The following is a 21,418-nucleotide window of genomic DNA, read 5'->3' on the forward strand; positions in this document are numbered from 1 at the left end:
ATTTGTATGCCTATTTTATTTTTAAGCTTTGTAATGATATTAATTTTATATAATAATGGGTTTTATTATAATATTTTCATACATGTAGATAATGTATTTTGATTATATTCACTCCTCATTATCCTCTCTTGTTTCCCTCCTATTTGTTTCCAACTAGTCAGTTTGTTACTGTGGTGTGTGTGTGTATGAGTGTGTACATGTGTATGTGAGTGTGTGTATATGAGTGTGCATGTGTGTGTGAGTGTGTGTATATGTGAATATGTGAATGAGTGTGTGTGTATATGAGTGTGTATGTGTGCATGTGTTTTTGTGAATGTGTGTGAGGGTGTGTGTATATGAGTGTGTACATGTGTGAGTATGTGTGCATTTGAGTGTGTGTGTATATGAGTGTGTATGTATGTGTGTATGTGAATGTGTGTATGAGTGTGTATGTATGTGTGTGTATGAGTGTGTACATGTGAGTATGTGTGCATTTGAGTGTGTGTGTATATGAGTGTGTATGTATGTGTGTATGTGAATGTGTGTATGAGTGTGTATGTATGTGTATGTATGAGTGTGTACATGTGTGAGTATGTGTGTATGTGAGTGTGTATGTATGTGTGTATGTGAATGTGTGTATGAGTGTGTATGTATGTGTGTGTATGAGTGTGTACATGTGAGTATGTGTGTATGTGAGTGTGTGTGTATATGAGTGTGTATGTATGTGTGTATGTGAATGTGTGTATGAGTGTGTATGAGTGTGTACATGTGAGTATGTGTATGTGAGTGTGTGTGTATATGAGTGTATATGTATGTGTGTGTTTGTGAATGTGTGTGTGAGTGTGTATGTGTGTGTGAATTAGGGTAATTTGCAGCAGCATGGATAAGGAACTATTTAAGGAACACAGGAAAATTGCCAGTGACAACCCCACTGAAGATGTCTCTTTCTCTCCCAACAACTAATAGTTGCCTGCAAACGCACGAAGGGGCAGTGCCTCATTACCTCCGCCCACCTCCATGACAGAATGGTGATGGGCCCGGACTTATGTAGGCTTTATGCAGGCAATCACGGATGCTGAGAATTCCGGAGTCCCTGGAAGATGGTGTTCCACAATATCCCTTCCTGCAGCTCTCAGACTGTCTCCTTCCCTTCTCTTTCAAAGTTCCCTGAGCCTTGGAGGGTGACGCAGATGTACCTTATAGAGCTGAGTCGCTTACTTTCAGCATTTTGACCAGTTAGGAACCTCTGTAATGACTGACTACAAGAGACGCTTCCCTGACCCAAGCTAGCAGGAGCACTAAACTATGAGCATAAACAAAATATTCAAAAGACAGCTTGACAAGAGATAGCATGTCCATTTAGCAAAACAGCAGTAGCTTTTCCATTATGGCCAATAGCCTCCCCAGCCACAGGCTTTTGACCAGGTTTATAGGACAACCATGCATTCCTTCCTATGGAATCAATCTCACATACAGAGAGAAATATCTCTGTTACAGTTATTTTTATAAAACTGTGTTTGTTTCTCTTAGTTTCTTTTAACCTGGCTATCATACAAATAATTGTGGCTCTTTTATATTTGTTTAATTATCAACTTCACAACACAATCTTGAGCACGCTAAGTCTGTTCTTAACCCTCTATGTTATCCTGACTCCATCTTTGCCAAAATCCCCAAGTTACTTGCTTTCTAGTTTTGTTTGCTCCAGCTGAATCTTCTTCAGCAATCCTACACCTCTGCCTGTGGCTGAATCCCCTACTTCCTCTTCTAACTCCTCCTCGCCCTGGCTGGCAGGAAGTCCAGCCCTATTCTCTCGCCTGCTCAGTGATTGGCTGTAAGCTGCTTTATTGACATATCAGGGGACAATTGGGGAACGCTGTTTAAGCAACATTGGGATAAGAGATTCTCAGAACAAGGACTGCAACCAGACATGTGGGGAGAGGGTACAGAAATCAGCATTTGAATTACTCAGTAACCTCATGCCTACATACCTCCATAACAGTCATGCTATTATTACACTACTGGACACATTTTGCCTGGACATAAACCTAATTTTGCGTTGTTTAGCATCCTAAAGTGTTGTGAGTCAGTAGACGATATCCTTTTTCTTTCAGTGGCTGTGGGCCAGAACCTTCAATTTATAGTGAATATATTTCTAGCCAAAAATCATCTTAGGTTGATATAATGCCTTCCACATAACGTCCACTTGAAGCTTTTCATTAGTAATACTTCCATTCCTGTTGTTTCTCCTGCCCAAGATCTCACTATCTCAGAATTACATGCACTCCTATGGTATCCTTAATTTTATCTTATGGAGACATTCGGATATATTAAAAAAATTTTTTTACTCATGACTAAGTAAACAAAAGCGGGAATATTAGGGTAAGGAAATAGAGCAATCCCAGACATGTACCCCCCCATGCTATTATTTTATAGTAGACTCCTGTGTGTTTTAAACATTTTCTTGATTGCTTATTATGTTAGATGCACTTACTGAAAATTAAACCAAATACATGTTTTTAATATAACCATAAATACTTTTGTCCAAACTAGACATTATTTTACTCTGTTTGTCTCTTACAGGGGACACAAAGATAAAATATTTGTGGTAAAGTGTGATCCACATCACGTTGACAAGTTGGTCACAGTTGGGATTAAGCATATCAAGTTCTGGCAACAGACAGGTAACTCTTAACATTGCTGTTTGGGTTTCTCATGTATGTAGCTGGGAGTTTCTTCCCATCTGTAAGCCGTTATTACAACTGGGTCCTTCATGCCAGAGCCCAATTTACCTTGCCTTGCGATAAGGGGCCTGTTACCCCTCTCTGCAAACTGAGGATAAGCTGTGCCTGGTAAATACTATCTCCCAACTTTGCATTGGATTATTTAATGCATAAAACATGAAACTTAAACCTGTATGTGCATAGTCATCAGTGTCTAGAAGGCTTTTGGAAATACTCTGCTGTGTAAACAATGGTTTTTGTACTCAGCCATCTGAACTGGAAGCAGTAATTATATTAAGCTGCTGGGTAGGAAGTAATTGCTTTGGCTGAGTGAATGAAGTTTTCAGTATTTTGAAGATCCTTTTAGTAAAACATCACTAAATTTAGCATATGAATTAAACCCTGGCTCTGTATATAGAACACGGTCAAAATAAATGTTTTTTAGATTATATGTTGACAAGAGTGAGAAATAAATAGCATGAGTAAACACGGGAAAGTCGCCGACTCTTCTCATTTGTAAGCCATTAGTACAATTGTATCTGAATTCGTAGTATTGTCCTTAGTACCAAAGCCCCATGTTACAATGTGCAGATGCACATGGGCTAATGCTATGATGCTTTGTGCCTTTCCAGGAAGCACAGTAGTAGCACCCAGTGTCTGTAGAAGTGAGCCTGGGTGTAAATGTACTGAACGGCTGTTTTATCAGCGACAGTCAGAGAATATAGAAAATGCTGGTGACTTTTTTCCCTATACATTGTTTCTCCTATGCAACAGTTCCTACTCCAGAATTGCCATGAAAAAAAAGCTGAGTCAGCTCACGTATAACATTTACATCTTTCACATACCATCGCCTTTATGCTTTTCTTCAGTTTCATTAGAGCTTTCCTTGCTCCCTGAGCCACTGAGCCACTCTCCTTCAGCAGGCACAAGAAGGACTTACACTTAGCTTATGCATGTTTCTTGGACTAGAAGGCATGTTAGTCCCTCCATCTAAGCAGATTGCCTTAAGGTGGGGACTCTGCCCTTGACTTATTCGAACCTTGAGTACCACATCAGATGGAAAGTAGGAATCCAGCAGATACTGACAGAGTGGCTGAACCTCCTCACAATACCTTTGCTGTTTTTGTGACTTTGACACATAATGTAGACACTGTTCATGTCTCTGAAGATAGCCCTTTGATGTGCTTTCTGGAAGCTTCAACTTTCTAGGGTAATAAATACCCTTGTTCTGGTCCAGGTGGGGGCTTCACCTCCAAAAGAGGGATTTTTGGAAGTGCTGGAAAATTGGAAACAATGATGTGTGTTTCTTATGGGCGAGTGGAAGATCTAGTGTTCTCAGGGGCAGCCACCGGAGACATTTTTATCTGGAAGGACATTCTGTTACTGAAGACAGTGAAAGCTCATGATGGGCCTGTGTTTGCAATGTATGCACTGGACAAGGTATGGTATGTTTCTTGGGTTCTTTTTCCACTAAGATGCCTGGATCTAAAAATAGTCCCATCTGAATTAGGAAGCAGTTGTCAGAAAGGACTGACTGGGGGATAATAAGGATGAGAAAACACACAGCTTTTATAATTTCTTTTGTTAGTAGCTATTTATGTGCCATTTCTCCATCATCGCACACCAGGACTTCCTGGCTGTCACTCCTAGAGTCACTTAAGGAGTCTAGAGGTAGATATTGACACACAACAGCAGAAGCTCACACAGGTATATCCCAGGGGCAACAGCATGTTAGCACCAAGTGATTAGTTCATTCTTCTACACACTAGTTTCTTAGGACCAAAGGTTATTTGTATAGCGTTTGCACCTGAATAGACAGGTTCAGTTGCCAGTGGCCAAGTGAAGGATGCACACATGTTGTGCTTCCCCTCCAGGTCACTGCCCCGGTCTTCCTAGCTACCCATCTGCTTCATGGTGGTCTTTACAAAGGCGCCATTTACCAGCATGGTTAAAGCACTTTCTTTCCATTCATATGCCTGAAAATAACAACTTTTCATTCAGTTCTAGTTTGCTGAGTCCCAGCTCATCTGTGTCCTCTGACCTTCAGTTTAAGCTACTCAACACATTTTAAACAATACATTAAGTAGGTTTTTGTTACAATAATAAGGTACAGTTATAATAATGGTTTGTTTGTTTGTTTGTTTTTGTGGGGCTGCTCTTTCACTGGTGAATTTGGTTTTGGCTGAATTGTAAATGTTAGAAAAAATTAAGGCATAATGCAAAATTTATGGAGGCCTAGAAGTCAATGTGGACTCACCTAGTCAGATGCTTCTATTGTTTAGCAAATTAAGCTGTAAAGTCACCATGAAAAGCAAGCATGCTCTACTTACATTTAATTGGAGGATTGACTCTCCTTGCTACACTTCTACTCAGCTGTTCTCAGTATCCGCTGGAATTGGTTCTAGAACCCCAGGGGATCCCAGAATCCGAAGGTCCTCAGATTCCTTACATAAAAAAAGCAGAGTAGCGTTTGCGAATTTCCAGGAAGCGTGTGCACACACACACATCCGTACATAATCTTATGCTTTCACAGGGCTTTGTAACAGGAGGAAAGGATGGAATTGTGGAACTCTGGGATGATATGTTTGAAAGATGCTTGAAGACATACGCCATCAAAAGGGCTGCTTTGTCAACCAGCTCGAAAGGTACCCCTCCCCCCCAACATGCAGTCGGAAGTGCTCGCTTCACAGGGATTGCGGGGGGGGGGGGGGGGGGAGACCAACTTCCTGTAGTAGTGGTTCTTAGCCAATCAGATTTCTTTCCTCCAGTCAGAACTCTCAGTCCCTGGCAGGCAAATCAGTGATGATCGCCTAGTGCGGAGCGCTTTGGAGATGGAAGGCACTCTGTCAACCTGCCTGGTGGTGTTTGCTAAATTCAACATTTTTCCCCTCTCAGGCCTGCTTTTGGAAGATAACCCTTCCATTCGTGCCATCACCCTGGGGCATGGCCACATTCTTGTGGGGACAAAAAATGGAGAGATTCTAGAAATTGATAAAAGTGGCCCGATGACACTGCTTGTTCAGGTACCTCATTTATTACATGTTAACCATACTCACATCAAGACCGAGACTGGTGTGGGGCAAAGGAGGCACGTGGGGGTGCATAGATTACACAGAACTTCCTGGGATGCTCTAGCATGGTGCCCACTACCTGTCGATGTGCAATGCACGGCCACAGACCAACAACAATACTCTTTTTTCTTTCTTTCTTTCTTTCTTTCTTTCTTTCTTTCTTTCTTTCTTTCTTTCTTTCTTGTTTTTCAAGACAGAGTTACTCTGTGTAGCCTTGGCTGTCCTGGACTCTCTTTGTAGACTAGGCTGGCCTCGAACTCACAGTGATCTGCCTGCCTCTGCTTCCCAAGTGCTGGGATTAAAGGCGTGTGCCACCACACCCTGCTAATAACAACACACATTCTTAATATCTTACGTCCCTGTGGGCCAGGAGTCTGAGCACAGCTGGACTGCTTCCTCTGCTTACTGTTACCAAGGCTAAGGCTCAGCAGACAGAAGAGCTCCTTGGGAGTCTCCTAGGCTGTTGGCAGAGTTCAATCCATGTGGCTATAGAACTTGCACTTATTTTATTGCTGGCTGTTACCCAGAGACTCCCCTCAGTCTGTCACCTATCTACCCAGAGTTCACTGGCACACATAGGATTTCTCCTACACTTACTTTTTCAGAGCAAGCAAGAAATTAAAAAAAAACAAAAAACAAAAAAATACGCACCACAATCATGCACCATAGTTAGATCTCATGTTCCCGGGCACTTCCTGTCACCGTTGCCACAATCCACTGCTTAGACTCAAACCACAGGTCATGCCACACTTAAGAGGAGATGATTTGCTAGGCTCTGAAACCAGGTGCTTTACTGTGGCCACCCAGGCGCCTTGTCTGTGGTCTACCTCAAGCCACCAACTACAGATATCCTGGCTGCATCTGAAACCTGTCTATAGTCTCTAAGAGCCTTATCCCTCGATAAGATAATCCGTGTTCAGAGCTCAGAACCTTATTATCCAAATGTGGGCGAGGTGCCATAGATGTATGTCCTTTTGATCTGTTGGTCCCTAAAACCGATGATACTTTAGCTGCTTCCCACACACTCCTTTAGGCCTTGCTATACCCAGTTGCATTGTGCTCTTCTCAGTCCCCTTCCCTCAGGGTGCATACTTAGGTAGAATCGGATTCAAGCATCACAGAAGTATTGGATGGGCAGGAGTCCTGCCTGCTCTGGCGACATACTGCCCTCGCAGGTGACAAGCATAGCGAGCCACAAGGGCATGCTCAGAAAGTGAGCTGAAGAGATGTGCTATCTCATCGGGGTGTCTATTGCTCTCGTGGGACACCAGAACCAAAAACAACTTGAGGAGGGAAGGGTATGTCTCATTCTACAACTTATGGCCCAGCCTGACTTAAGACCTGCAACTCTGAAGCGGCCAGAGGCAAGCAAGAGAGCACACTCTAGGTACAGTGGGGTGCAGCGCTTTCTGAGCAGGACTAGAATAGAAATAGGCCAAGTCAACAAATGCGACTGGATGAAATGTAAGAGCTTTCAGGAAGGTGTTTGGTGGAATGAACAGACAGCCTACAAAATGTAAGAAAAGCTTGGCCAGCTGCAGCTCAGAAAGGGGTAATATCTAGAATATATAAAGAATTGCAAGTTAAACATGAAGAGAAAACCCCACCAGTCAATAAATGGGCTAATGGACAGAAATATTTTTAAGGTTTTGGGAATAAATATATTTTATGTAATGTATAAATATATAGTATACATAATAAATAGATATAGATAGATATGTAGACATAGATATACAATACTTATTATCTATATACTACATAAATATATACATTATATGTAAAAAATAAAAAATAACCCAGCTATACACCCAAGGACTCCCACAAAGATACCTGCACATGTATGTTTCTTGCTGCTCTTTTTCACAATAGCAAAGAAATAGGATCGGCTTAGCCATCCATCAGTGGATGAGTGGTTAACGAACATGTTAAGTTTCCATGTGACAGTTATCACAGCCAAGCTTAAGGCGTGACTGTGTTGAGACTCCTTTGCAAAGTACCTGTGACCTCTTCCATTAGAATGGGTTGTATTGGCTGGGAAATAGTGCTCAGGGTAAAGGGAGGGGGTGTTATAAGCATAATACTAAACTCTTTTGCAAAATACATGGCCGCTCTTTCATAGGAGTTGATTCTACTGATTGAGAAACAATACTCAGGCAGAGTCTGGATGATTCAAGTGAAGCCTGGCTCTAGGAATAGCAGATTGTTAACATCCACTCACAGGCTTCCATTGAAGAGACAAGCCTGTGTGCTTAACATGCCTGGTTTCTCTAGTGCTCCTCTGTGAGCGCGAGGACCTCGGACCCTCTACACCTTGCCTTCTCAGCATCTCTTTCCTTTTCTGCTCCCTCTCACATGATGTTTCTTTCCTACGTTATCTCAGCATTAGTTACGGCTTGAGGTTCCTGAGGCGGTCTCCCTATGCTCTGTGGGAGACATGGCTCTCTCAGGACCCTTAGTCATGTTTAGAGAGAAGACAGGTGCTGGAGGAATGTTGAAGAACCACAGAGGTGATGTAAATCCATAGCTACCTGCTGTGGGCAAGTTTCAGAACTTATTTTCCAGTTCTGAGTGAGTTCTGATGCACTTGCAGTGGAGGAGTGTTGCTTAAGGGAAAGGGAGATGGTTTGGGAGCTAGGGGACCAGCAGCATGTAGCAGGTTTTGAAAAACCCCACTGTGCACACTTGGAACATTATACTGCCACGGTCAGCTGCCTAAGTGATGAGTAAAGTCAAATCTTGGTCCATTTCTTGTGTCATGTAGGGTCTTTCTAGCCTGGGAGCTAAAGTGATCAGCTTGAGAAAAAGAATAGTTTTGAACTCTGTTTGAGCCAGTGGTGTAAAAGAAATGCAGAGCCTGATCTGTAAAGAAACTCAATCACATACAGCTCTCAGGAGAGCCAGTCTAAGAGAGACTGAGTGGAGATGGCTTGGTACCCATCCTCTGTCTGAGAATGAATCCATCACAGTCCCACGGGACGTAGAACAGAATCTGCTGCTCAGCTCCACCTTTCCCCAGATACATGACTGCCCAGTACATTTGGAAGCTTGCATCTTCTGCCAGATCACTGTTTTGCCCAAACAGCTTCTTAGATAAGCTGTCATCTGATTTCCCTTTGGAAAGCTGCCTGTTCCCCCAAAGCATTCCAACTCCAGGGGAGTGTGTGCAGTCTGCCTGCTAAGGCTGAGCAGTAGCTCGGTTAGCAGCCTGCTTATTATGGTATGGTGTGAATCTCTTCTCTCTGTTGCTTTATTGAGGAATATACTGTTTTCTTCTTGTTAAGTGTTGATATTTAAATACTACTTTATCTCAGTTACCGTTCCTGAGGCAGTTGGGGTGTTTTGTTTGTGATAAGACACAGGCGTGTGGAGTAGCCTCCATGTGTGTTCAGCTTTCTGGCAATTACTGTTGACACATGGGCATGCCGACTTATGAACAAATACTGAAATCTGAGCTGTATCTATAACTCAAAATGTAGGTTTATTCCTATTCAGTCAGACTAAATGTATCCAGACCAAATGAGTAGCATGCATGAGGCCCCAGGTTCGATCCCCAGTATTGGGGCAGAACCAAATCCATTGCATTTGAAGGACTACAATTGTAGAAACAAGAATGTTGCTGTTTAGTTGCATGACAAAGATGGGTGGCACCTACGCCTCAGAGCATGGTTTTACAGAAGGCAGTAACTGGTGTCACTGTGGTTAGGGTCTTACTACAATGTGTTTACTTAGTGTGTTTGCACAGCTAAGGCAGGGTAGGGATCTAGGGAGATGGCTCAGTCGGCAAAGTGCTCACTATGCAAGCATGAGGAGCTGAACTTGGGCCCCCAGCACCTACTTTAAAAGCCAGGTGTAGTGGCATGCATCTCCAACTCCAAGGCTGGGGCCCAGAGGGGCCAAAGACTGCTGGTTCCCTGGAGCACACTGGTCAGTCAACCTTGCCAAATCACTGAGAGGTCCTTTTCTCTTTTTTTAATTTTAAAATTTTATTTATTTATTCACTTTGCATCCTGATCATAGCCCCTTCTCTGTCCCTCCATCCCCCCCCCCCCCCGTCTCCTATTGCCCACCCACCAACCCACCTCAGCTCATCTAGTCACATCAAGACTGAGCACATCCTCTTCCCCTGTGGCCTGGGGAGGCAGCCCCACCAGGGGGTGGGGGTGACCAAAAGCAGGTGACCAAGTCCATGTCAGAGACAGCACCCCCTCCCCCGGCTCCCCTTACTAGGGGACCCACATGAAGCCTGAGCTGCCCATCTGCTACATCTGTGTAGGGGGCCTAGGTCCAGTCCATGCATGGTCCTTGGCTAATGCCTTTTTAATTGGCTCCATTGGTTTTTTTGTGGCGCTCCTGTCATCTCCAAGTCATTCTATCTATCATCCTCACCCCCAAAATACACTTTTCCACAAGGCTCCCTATGCTTCACCCAATGTTTGGCTATGGGTCTCAGCATCTGTTTTGGGGCACTGCTGTCTAAAGCCGCTTAGAGGGCAGCTATGTTAGGCTCCCGTCTGCAGGCATAGCAGAGTATCATTAATAGTGTCAGTGCTTGGCTTTCTCCAATGGGGTGGGTCTCAGCTTGGGCATTTGTTGGCATTCCCTCAATCTCTGCTCTATCTTTATCTCTGAACATCTTGTAGGCAGGGTAAAATTTTGATCAAAGCGTTTTTGAATGGGTTGGTGTTCCTCTTCCTCCACTAGGAGCCCAGTCTAGTGAGAGGGTGTCCTCTTCGGTCTCCATGGCCCCAAAACTTAAAATGGAGAGCAATTAAAGAGGATACCCCACGTTCATCTCAGCCTCCACACAGAAAGTATAGAAACACTATATAGCTCATCATGCACATGTGCACACCCATACAAAATAAGAGTGAGGGGTGGGAAGTTTACAGTTTACCTGGACTTTTGTTGCTAGTGAGAAAATGTCCTCCATGCTATAAACACACCTATAAGCAATGAGTCCTGTGTTTTACTTTCTGGAAGAATGATTTGAATCATAAACACCTGACTTAAAGGGCATATGTAAGAAATGACCTAGTGTGGTCATCTTGGCTCCAGGAAGCTGTTTATTCATGTCTTAATCTGTCTGAGGCACCCTCAGCCTGAGTATGTAGTGCAGGCTGACAAAGGCATGGCTTTACTTTGCACTGTTTCCTCTCCCTCAGGGACACATGGAAGGGGAAGTGTGGGGGCTCGCAGCACACCCTCTCCTGCCCATCTGTGCGACAGTAAGCGATGACAAAACACTGCGGATCTGGGAATTATCCTCCCAGCACCGTATGCTGGCAGTACGGAAACTTAAAAAAGGTACAGAACTTCTCCTTACAGGTCAAGGTGTCTGTTTACAGGCAGCAGACTGATGGGCTCACTCACTCACTCACTCATTCAGCTGCCGTTTAATAAGAGTACCTGCTTTGCACCCCAGAAATAGAAGCAAGGGAATTCAGAGTTCACCATATCGTTAAAGTTAAGGGAGCATGGAGATTTTCCAACAGGCCGCTCTAATCCCAGAGTGCCCCAGCACCATTTAGTTTGCTTGTACTGCACAGGCGCTTGTGTTCTCTTCTCATTGAGAGCTGAAGTGTGTCATCTTATAAAAAGAAAACAAATGGAAAAAAAACTTCTATCTATCCCTGTGACTAATAGTCCCCAGAATTTATGGAAAACAAGAGGTCAGTTTGGTAGATAAAAATACCTGATGTCATAAATATATGTTGGGCAATCTGCACACAGTTGGGGTGCTAGGAGGTACCAGTTCAGGAAATGCTTCTTAGGGAGCTCTGTATGTCAGGCCCTGAGGATCCCACAGAAAATAGTCTCATCTCTAGAATCAGATATGAACAAGATTTGGAAGGAGTCCCAGCAGCAGCTGGCCTGCTTACTTGGGCAATTTGAGAAGAGTCTAAATATAGGACTCTTTATAAAAGGGTGAGTAGGGCTTAAAGGCATGACCAGGAATAGTACAGCTCTACGCCACTAGTACCTGCAGGTGTCTCTGCCAGGCCTGGGCTTGCAAAGACAAAAGGACGGAGTGGTTGGTGGTGGCTGGGGAGTGAGAAGTGTGTGACATGGTGGCTTTTTAGGAGGTGGCTGGAGGAGTAAACATGCCAGCCTCCCAGTTCTCCCCCTTTCAGTTTTGCCATGCCCCATCTTGGCAAACCCCACCCAGACACCAAGAGACAAGGGCATCCCAAACACAATCCACCCAGCCCAGCTTCAGACAGAGAGTAGATGGTGACAAGTGAAGGGTTGAATGAAGCCATCTGACAGGAACAAGAGGCCACATAAGCATAACTCAAACCTGTCACCTAGGACTCCTTTCTTCAGGAGGCAACAAGAGAGCTGAGCCTTGTGGTCTTAGGGCAGGAAGGGCTGAGCTTTGGCTTTGGGCTTTCAGTGTTTGTACTGAGTCATTTTTATGCAGACACCCAGGAGCGTATTCTAAAGGGACAATGCAAAATGAAAACCTATTGAGCTGGTAGTAACAGTTGTGAGCTAAAGAGCATGCTAGCACATTACTTTCACTCTGAAGAGACCCAGTGAATGAGGTCATTGTTCTTCTCACTGACAGATTAGGAAACAGAGCCAGATTGATTACAATAGCAGTTTGTTCAAGGTCACCTAAGTAATAAGTAGTGAACCGAATGCGTCCTGCAGCATGCTGGCCTCACAGAGCACACTTGTTCCCTGGTGGTCACTATCTCTCCACATCGCCTCACTTTACCCTGGACTCCTACAACTTGGTAGGTGGTAGAGTAAGGATTTCCACCAAGTCCAAAACCATGCTCTGAGCAACTGATCATCTTGCCCACTAACTTGTGTTGTGAAATCCAATTCCATCCTTGTTGTAGACGCTGGTTAATGGACTTTATTCCCTAGGTTAAAAATTAATTCAAAAAAGCAACTATTGCTGTATCTTAGATAACAATCCATCTAGTTTTCCCCTGCTATCTTGGTGTAACTATTATCATCCTTCCTTTCCCTATAAATCATGGCCTAATTTGTATAGTAAATCATGGTTCACCCCACCCTGATGACTCTCCCCAGGGCTGGTCTTTTCACAGTCTCAGGTCAGTGGCACCACTGACTGACAGTAGGTGAATTAGCACTGAGTGGACAAATGGATGGAGATAGTGCTTACATGAGCCAATTCAAAGTTACTAGCTTTACACAGCTTTCAGCATCTGTCAGCAGAGCCACGGGTCTCTGAGGAAGCTATACTGAGCTACCTCAGCAGAAGGCAGCATGGTTAGGACTGTGCCAACTAGGATTTTCTACCTCTTGACTATGCGTTATGATCCATGAAGCAGGAAAATTTAAATTTCGAGGGTTGTCTAAATACAATGAGCCTGTTTCCAGTCATGATATCCCCAAAGTGGTTTCTAGACATTTGTTGGACTTGTCTTCTTGAATGTGTCCTCTTTTCTCAGAAGGTGTGTTATCCATCTAGCCCTCTCCTCCACCAGCTCATCTTACCTGCCTTAAAAAAAATACTCCAAGATAAAGAACTGAATGGATAAAAATTATGGAGATTAGAAACATGTTTTTAAGATTTGTTTTTTATTGTGAGTATCTGTGTGGCGGTGTGTGCATGTGCGTGCAGGTGCCCATGTAAGAGCATGTCTGATTCCTTGAAGCTGTAGTTAGAAGCAATTGTGAGCCAACCGATGTGGGTGCTGAGAGAAAAACTGAGGTCCTCTAGAAGATCAACATGTGCTCTTAACCTCTGAGCCATTTCTCCAGCCCTAAAATGTGATTCTGATAGTATGTAGAAGAAAAACATATTTAAATTATGCCATTTTTCAAAGATTTAAAAATATGTACTTATTATGTTTTATATATGCAAATACACATGAAGTCTAGAGACAGCTTTTGGAAGCCGGTCCACTCCTTCTTCCATGGGTGCTCAGGTTCAAATGCAGGTTGTCAGGCTTGCGTTAGAAGTGCTTTAACCACAGAACTGTCTCAGTGCCCAAATGATGAGATTTTAATTCTCACCTGGGTAGTGCATATTTCTGCTGTGCCTCCAGCTGCTTTGCTCAACAACAGAGTGCCCAGCTGTGATTCTCTTGCATCCTTTTGTAGGAGGAAGATGCTGCGCCTTCTCCCCTGATGGGAAAGCCTTAGCAGTTGGCTTAAATGATGGAAGTTTCTTGGTGGTAAATGCTGACACTGTGGAAGACATGGTCTCTTTCCATCACAGGAAAGAAATGATCTCTGACATAAAATTTTCAAGAGGTGAAGATGGCAGTAGATATGTGTAAAAATAGCAATCTTTAGACAATTTTTAAAATAAAAATGGACTGCTCTAAAAGTTTCTTTGACCTTTCTCCCTCTTCTAATTCTTAAGTTCTTGGAGGGTGTGGCTGTTGACTGCATTCTTGTCTCTGCAGATACAGGGAAATACCTTGCTGTGGCATCGCATGATAACTTCGTGGATATCTACAATGTACTTACAAGCAAGAGGGTCGGCATCTGTAAAGGAGCCTCTAGTTACATCACACACATTGACTGGGACTCCAGAGGTAAAGCAGGCTGTGGTTTTTAAGATACACCGTAAACTCAACGTCTGTTCATGCATCATTTCCAGAGAGAGTGGCAGTTAAATTTTAGAGGAAAATAGGGAGAAGACCCACAGCAATGTATGAGGCCAACCTGGCAGCCCAGGCCAACCCAGCAGCCCAGGCTAACCCAGAAGCCCAGGCTAACCCGGCAGCCCAGGAGCAGCTGCCGTTAACATTTTGAGAATGTTTCTGTTCCATGAGCATCTCATTATTAATTGAAGCCACTGGGGCTTAAGATTGGGTAAATGTGTGTTACCTGGGTGCCATGCACACCTTGGGTTACGTATAATCTGTCCTTTTCTTTGTCTACTCATCTTTCCTGACCAAGACTGGCTCTCCAGGAGTTCGGCCCCTGGAGACTCAAGCAGTTTTCATCTATCGGTAGAGATAGAAAGCTGTATTCAGCTCGCCTGAATTTATCTTTTTTCTCCAAAGCTCCTACCCATCCCCTGTGCCTCCTCCAAGTTGCTTCCACAAGATCATGAACACTTGTCTAGTTAATGCATCTAGAATCTACCATTTGCAAAGTCCTCAATCAGAAATTGTAGATCTAGAAAGGAATGGCTTCTACAAAGTCTCTGTAAAATAGAAAATGTTATCATTCAGGGTGAGACATGAGCCTGTTCTGAAAGGATATAGAAAATATAGAAATTTAGAAATTGGAGAAAATATAGAAAATGCTATCATTTCGGGAGAGAGATGGGCTTGTTCTACAAGGATACAGGAGTGCAGTGAAGCGGGATGAGTCCTAGAGGAAGTAGTGAGAGGCTCGGACGGGCCACATTGGTGTTAGGGTGGACTGTGAGGGCACCTCTAGATCTAGTCTGCAAACTTGCCTAAAGTTCAGAGTCTGGAACAAGCTTTAGGAGTGGGCAGGGTCCTCATTTGCAAAGAAGCCAAGAGTCACTCATGGTAGGAAAACAGCATGGTTCTGAGGAGCACACCAAGGGAAATCGAAGATGCCTTTGTGGGTGTGGTTCACCTGATACCAAGTTAAGGAGGTGTTATCCAGGCAAGAGGAACATGGTGTGCAGAGCTGGGAAGGTGGGAGGACCCGTGGGTGGTTAAGAAGTGGTGAGCAGTGCTTGCCTGAGGGCATGGAGGAAAGGAATGTGGAGAGTGAGATAGCACAGAGTCAAAAGTCTTACATCACACTCATCCATGCTGAGTTTTGTTCCAGAGGCACAGGATGACTCCAGGTGTCCCTGAGTGGGACATTCTCCAAAGCAACTGATAAAAGTCAGAGAAAGTTGGCAAGGGCCTGAGCCAGGAAGCAGTATTCTTATTTAATTATTATTTCATTTCTATTTAGTGTTTAATTAGTTATATTTAGTTATTTAATACATGATACTTTATTTCAAGTATTTTTTGAGATAGTTGTAGGCTGGACCGGCAGCTGTTTATCTGTGGCTAGATTGGCTGTGCTGGAATTTGAACTTTATTTGAGTTTTATGGCCTGTGGGAGTTTTTGGAGTGCCATAGGTAGAAAGGAAAACATGTGACTTATTGTAAGAGGTTCCAGTCCCAACAAGGGCAGAGGGAAAATCAGATAAATCCCCCTAGCTTTCAGGTCAGGGCCATGCCAGCCAGACAGTCAAGGGCACAGGATGGAATCTGTTGTCAGGCAGGAACACTGCCACTTGAGTCACCTAGAGTTGGTGAGGCCAAAAGGTGAGTGGGAACAGCTGCCTCGCACCACTGCCTTCTTTTGTATCCTCTGTTCTATTGCCTTAAAAGCTCAAGGAGGCAGTGGCTGTCCCTATCCCTTCCTTCTCTATGGATGATAAAGTAATTGCTTTAAAAGCTCAAGGAGGCAGTGGTTGTCCCTATCTCTTCCTTCTCTATGGACGATAAAGCAAGATGACTGTCCCGAGTCCACCACACCACACAACCACAACACTTGACATAATGTATGGAATCTCCCCTCTGCAGTCACTGCTAGGGGAATAAAACCCATTAGTAGTTTTATTTTGGAAGTGAAAAGCCAACAGAAAAATAAGATATATGAAATTTTGATTTGGAAAATTTAAAAGATATTTTAAATACAAAATACATAAACATGTTACCATTATTAAACATGCCAGTCCACGCATGGAGCATGTTCCCATTGTTGTGTGCCCATTTCCATGGTCCATCTCCAGTGCTCATTCCTCTTGTGAGACTGGAATTCTCTACCCAGCTTAGTGGAATCACACCATATTGTCCTTTCATACTAGCTCATTTCTCTCCATGTGGTGTCCTCGGGGATCATCCATGTAGCGATCCGTGTCGGAGTCCCTTCTTAAGGCGGATGATAGCTGGATATGGGTCCATTCTACATTTTGCTTGTGTGTTTATCTGTTGATGGACAGCTAGGTTGTCTCCACATTGTAAACAGTGCTTCTTATCTGGGTGTACAAGTATCTTTGCAAGACCATGTTCAATGCCTTGGGTATATACCCAGGAATGGAGGTGGTAGACCATATGGTCATTAGGATGGTTGGCAATAGTTTGAGCAAGCTTTGCGCTGTTCTTCACAGTAGCTGCTCCACTTTGCCTTCTTGACAGCAGCAGTACAGAAGGGCTCAGGTCATTTGCGTCGTGTTCTTAAAACGTGGATGTTCTGTTTGGCTAGTAGCTGTCTTAACAGGTGCAAGGTGGTGCCATACTGTGGTTTGGGTTTACATTTGGAGAGTTAGGTTAATTTTTGGAGTTTTTTTTTTTCAAGTGTGCAGGCCTTATATTACATGCTGTAGACTGAAGAAGAAAGAGTTCAGGATAGAAAACCCAAGATCTTTGTGGCCATGACCAGGTTGTAGCAATGGGTGTGGGTAAGCACTGAGAGGGAGCCTGTGTAAAGTACCTCAGAGTGGAGCCATCACTTGGTGAGGGAGAGGGACAATACCTTACTGTCCTTTATTGTATCCAAGGCTAGCCTCCATGACTGGGGAGGCACTCAGAGTAAGATGAGGGAGAGGCCAGGATTTCTGAAGAACCAACTGGCCTCCCCTCTTTCTAAAAGGGCCTTCAGTGAGATGAAGGTGTCAGACCCAGTGGTCTCTGTAGCTTGAGACCATAGTAGAATACGTGTGATCTTTAGAGTCCACCCCATCTCGAGAACAGGAGCAGGTGTACCCGTGCTGCTCACCTACTTTAACTGCAGCCCATCAGCCATGAACTAACTAGCTGTCACCCAGGTATGCCGGGCCCTAAGTGCTACATCTCAGGATGTGCCACGCTCCCCAACTGCAGCCTAGCTTTTCATAGCAGAGGCCTTGATAGCATGGAGGGGGTAAAGTGCAAAATTTAGATGCAGGAGTTTGTTCCTCTCATCTTGTCAGAAATGGTGGAAGCATCTGCCAGAGCCAGCTGGCTTGGCAGGGGTGGGGATGGCGTAGGCACAGGCACAGGCACAGGCTCAGCTTCAGCAGCCCTCGTGCCCATAGCAACCGCAAGCTCATTTGCTTTTGCAGGAGCATCGATGCCCCAAATGAAAGCTCATGCATGGAACACTGGAGAAAACAATACACGGGGAGAGACAGAGCACAGCATTTATCCCAGATAGTAAAAGTTCATTTCCAAAAACAGTAGGACTGTATGATCTTTAGCCAATCGAAAGTTGGAGCCTTCACAGGACATTTCATTTCCATTTTTACTGCAAAAGGCCTGGCAAGTTTGATTCATATAGTACAATTCTGTAACTATTGTGACTTGTAAGATATGTGGCAAGTGGGCTAACACATGAAGCTTCTGCTCTGTGTGACTGGCTATCTCTCCTTAGCAATCAGAACAGTTTGGTTTGTTTGGTTTGGTTTGGTTTGGTTTTCTGTCCTGTTTTCTATGTGAGTGGAGTTTTCTAGTGATAAAATTGTGAGTTATGAAAGAATTCAGTTTCTATTATTTGGGGCAATAATATATGGACTATACAGACTTTTTTGTCTTTGCTTCTGCCCCTTGTCCTCAAATTTCAGTGTGTTTGTGTGTGTGTGTGTGTGTGTGTGTGTGTGTGTGTGTGTGTGTGTGTGTGTTCATGTACTTAGGGGCAGGAATAAGACAAGAAAGCAAAGAAAGAGAATGCACAGCAGGTAGAGGGAAAGAAAGAATTGTGACCTAAATATTTCTTTCATGTAATAATTAAAAGAACGGAGAAAACACATACCCATAATTATGGCTTTCTTAAACACAAAAAATAGTTTCTTAAAATTCGTATTCTATTTTACAAAGAACAAAAGCCCACACAAACTGGCTGAGCTTTCAAAACAAAGAAGGGTGAGTTTGTTGCAAGATCTAGAGAGCTCATAGCCTCCAAGATCTAGAGAGCTCATAGCCTCCAGGATCTAGAGAGCTCACAGCCTCCAAGATCTAGAGAGCTCACAGCCTCCAAAATCTAGAGAGCTCATAGCCTGCAAGAGCAGAAAGCAAGAACTAAATACTGGCTTTAAGAATGAACTGGAAGCCTGGCAGTGGTAGCACACACCTTTAATCCAGCACTCAAGAGAAAGAGACTGGCAGATCTCTGCAAGTTCAAGGCCAGCCTGGTCTCCAAAAGAAAGTAAACAATGAACTAGAAATTTTTGAGAAATGAAGCAAGCAGTTGCTCTCTCCTTTCCTGCTTGAGGCAACTGATTACACCAGCTTCTCCTCTCGGTCCTATGTGGAACATTGGCCCCCTAGTTCACTTGCATGCTGTCCAGTCTTTGTTGCCCCCGCAAATGTCACTCTCAGCTCCAAAATCCGTATCTTGTCCCAGCTGGGCACCATGGATTCAGCATATCCCTGATGCTAACTTCCTGAGAAAAACAAGTTTTTGATTGTCTAGCCTAGTGTAGCCCTGGGCCCTCTTGGGTCAGAAAAGTAATGGTTGCTCACATCCCTCTAATGCTAAACAGTGAGAGATCACTTAAACCCCCTCATTTCTTTTTTTGTCTTTGTCCATCTCCACGTGTTTAGCCATAAAATCTGCAAAGCATGTCTATTTCAGAGGCCCCTCTGTCAGATCCCTTCAAGCCTCAGCGTCTGGGCAGCCCTGTTCCCAGTCACATGATAACTTACCAAATTAGAAACCATTAATATCAACAGTGAAGAGACTGGAGAACCTCATATCTTAGCTTACCACTTGGAAACACTCCGTGAGGCCTCCTTTAGGTTTCAGGCTGTATAAATGGATAGCATGCAAACTACAGAGCAATCTTTGGGTATAGCTTTCCTCAAGAGCATCTCAAAGCTCCTAGATACACAGTTGTAGGGGAAAAGGGAAATATGTAAATTAATTTCAAGGCAAGTGCATAATGCCTGGGCTGAAGTGCTCAGTGTAGAGTCCTGAGTCAGGTGAGTCAGGTGGGAGCTGGACCCTGGACACATTAGGATTGTCTAAATCATTCTCTTATCCAAACCCAATTGAAATTTTCTACAATTAAACCATTGCAGAAAAAAACAGATAGCATAAGCCATGACATTTTCCCATCATGAAGGATGGCTGCCCCCGGAGGAGGAGAGTTTGAGAGTTGAATCTTTTTCTGTGTCAATCACAGGGAATGAGACCATAGTTGTATTTTGTTGGAGGATAGGCTTATCCCTTTGAAGCTTTCAGATAGACGAGGTTGAGAAGGTCAATATTTGTAGTTGGCATTGTGTATCCCTAACTTTAAGGGCAGATTTAGACTTTAGAACTAAGCAAATGCAGTTGTCACATGAATCTCACTTCCGATGTCAGACTCTTGCCCCACAGTTTGCCGTTACCTTGTCTATATGTTAGACAACAGTGGGGAAATGAGTGGCAATTTTTATTTAGTCATGGCTTGGAAAATCAGAGCTCATTTTAGTGCTTCTGAGCGAACACCCAACTTGACTCTTCTGTTCCTTGACAGACGCTCAAGGTCACATTTATGAGATCCATATTTTTTAAGTTAGAGCTTTGGGCATGGAAATGTTGTGTGATGATATTTATGTGCTTTTTGAAACAGTGTAGCTAACACATATTCAGCTCAACTTATGAGACTAGCTAAAGTGAATACAACTGTGGCAGCCGTGCTTAGGGTTTATAACAAAATGACAAATGCACAGTTTAATTTGCTCTCTTATTTCTACCATAACAGGGAAACTGTTGCAAGTTAATTCCGGTGCCAAAGAACAACTTTTCTTTGAAGCTCCAAGAGGCAGAAGACATTCAATAAGGCCGTCAGAGGTAACTGCCTTACATAAAGATTTTAAAAGATTTCAGGTACCAGAGAGATAACTCAGTGCTTAAGAGCACTGGCTGCTCTTCCAGAGGTTCTGGGCTTAATTCCCAGCACCCACATAGCAGTTCACACCTGTCTGTAAGTCCAGTTCCAGGGCTTCTAACACAGATAAACATGTAGACAAAACACCAATGAGTATAAAATGAAAACAAATTATATATTTAAAATTATATATAAATATATATGGAGAGAGAGAGAGAGAGAGAGAGAGAGAGAGAGAGAGAGTTTTAGCTGAAAATGTGTGTTCTAGTCAAACCTGTCAATTTTAATTATGAACACAGGTCACCATCTACCATTAGGCTTTTTCATTTCTTAAATCTGAGCCATTAATCTGTTTTTCTAATTGCTAAGGACATGGGCTGACTCGTCAGCAACATAGTGATGGCATTCTGTTGTTTCATTTCCCTGAGGACACTGGGCATGCTAACAAACTGGTGGCACCTGTTACCTTTTCCATTCACCATGTCATTTTGTATAATGCTTTTTAATGAGTGTAAAATTTAAAGATATTTTCTCAGTGGTCTTTTATAATAATAAATAATATTATCCATAGTGATAATAGAAGATGCTTTCTGAAACATGTTTTCCCCATGTCCTTTGCCCATAGGTAATTTTTTGATAATTGAGATCAAGCCTAAGAAAAACTTAGACTCTTGTACTTGCTGCTAACCTCAGTCTCAGAAAGCACAGTTATTGTCTTACCTCACTGTAGCGTGTGAATACCCCCCACTCCCATACACACATACACTGCTTAGCCAGAAGCAGTCCCCCCTCCAGGAACATTTGCTAGTGTCCACAGAGAAGGGTGACACCGGCGTCCAAGAGGTGAAGGGCAGACATGGCTACCTGCCTAGAACATTATCCCATAG

At 43.5% G+C, this 21,418-nt stretch overlaps 1 protein-coding gene across 1 annotated transcript in view; it reads left to right on the forward strand.

The window, feature by feature from the left end:
* The window catches only part of Eml6 (EMAP like 6), a 252,970-nt gene that overhangs the window by 197,260 nt on the left and 34,292 nt on the right, over positions 1 to 21,418 (forward strand). Inside the window, exons 17-24 of the mRNA XM_051164815.1 lie at positions 2,560 to 2,660; positions 3,937 to 4,139; positions 5,233 to 5,344; positions 5,595 to 5,722; positions 10,933 to 11,074; positions 13,853 to 14,005; positions 14,161 to 14,292; positions 20,406 to 20,494. Coding sequence (XP_051020772.1) covers positions 2,560 to 2,660; positions 3,937 to 4,139; positions 5,233 to 5,344; positions 5,595 to 5,722; positions 10,933 to 11,074; positions 13,853 to 14,005; positions 14,161 to 14,292; positions 20,406 to 20,494 — 1,060 coding nt within the window. The remainder of the gene's footprint in view (positions 1 to 2,559; positions 2,661 to 3,936; positions 4,140 to 5,232; positions 5,345 to 5,594; positions 5,723 to 10,932; positions 11,075 to 13,852; positions 14,006 to 14,160; positions 14,293 to 20,405; positions 20,495 to 21,418) is intronic.

This window comes from Acomys russatus, chromosome 22 (assembly GCF_903995435.1).
Source record: "Acomys russatus chromosome 22, mAcoRus1.1, whole genome shotgun sequence".
In the NCBI taxonomy this organism is placed as follows: Eukaryota; Metazoa; Chordata; class Mammalia; order Rodentia; family Muridae; genus Acomys; species Acomys russatus.